At 31.3% G+C, this 887-nt stretch overlaps 1 protein-coding gene across 1 annotated transcript in view; it reads right to left on the bottom strand.

Annotated features, from left to right (window-relative positions):
• Window positions 1–887, bottom strand: part of LOC119594190 (TELO2-interacting protein 1 homolog) — a gene marked incomplete in the record, with an annotated part of 11250 nt that overhangs the window by 10163 nt on the left and 200 nt on the right. The window contains 1 exon segment of the mRNA XM_037943258.1: window positions 807–887. Coding sequence (XP_037799186.1) covers window positions 807–887 — 81 coding nt within the window.

Genomic DNA, 887 nt, shown 5'->3' with positions numbered 1-887 from the left:
TAAAAAATCATTAACATACATCATGTAGCTGATATTTTTATGGTCTCACTGCAGGCAAAGACGGAAACAACTTAAATAACATGGTGATTATGAATTATTAAAGATATTTTTTATAAAATCCATAAGACAAAAAAAAAATCCAACACATACTTGATATTAATAACTGCACACTGGCAACTAAAAATGTTAACATTCAGCCAACCCCTAACAAATACTTTAGGTTTAAAGTGTTCTTGAATTACTTTATAGAAATTTTATTCATTTTAAGTATAATATTCCTATCCAGAACTCAACCACTTAAACTGTTTATAATACTGCTTCAGTTATTATAGTTTTAGTCTACAGAAACCACACATAACAATTGTATTGGCTTTGCTGGTTGGTATGACTTGAAATATACTTTCCAACATTTACACTTTGGCAACTTAAACTGCTTCTGAATATACAGATAATTTATTGGGGACTTCTTGATATACAATGCACAATAAAGGTTTGTTGGTCTTTGCCGGAGCACCAACAGGTTCTGAGGTTTCACAATTAACATGACTGTTAATTTCATCAGTATAGCTAGTTTCTGAAAACTAGAACTATTGCGCCAAGACAAATAAGTCCATTAAAACCAATCAACATCAAATTCATTAGTTACATATAAGCCCAGTTTTTATTTTGTATTACCAATCTGAAAGCTATTGCATGACAATTTGCAATATTTAAAATCATACCAGGCACAAAATTTAACATTCTAACTTTGTTTCACCAAACCCTATGAAATAGGTACGGAGATAGAAAATAATCAAGACAATTACATATTCTTGCCGCTCTTAAGGTGAAGTAAAAGAGGAAACACTAGGTATTCCTTGAGGTCATTTATGCAGCTCGTCCAGCCA

Source organism: Penaeus monodon, chromosome 33 (genome assembly GCF_015228065.2).
Source record: "Penaeus monodon isolate SGIC_2016 chromosome 33, NSTDA_Pmon_1, whole genome shotgun sequence".
NCBI lineage: Eukaryota > Metazoa > Arthropoda > Malacostraca > Decapoda > Penaeidae > Penaeus > Penaeus monodon.
Note: the sequence above shows the minus strand (reverse complement) of the source record. Positions and strands in the feature narration are given on the sequence as shown.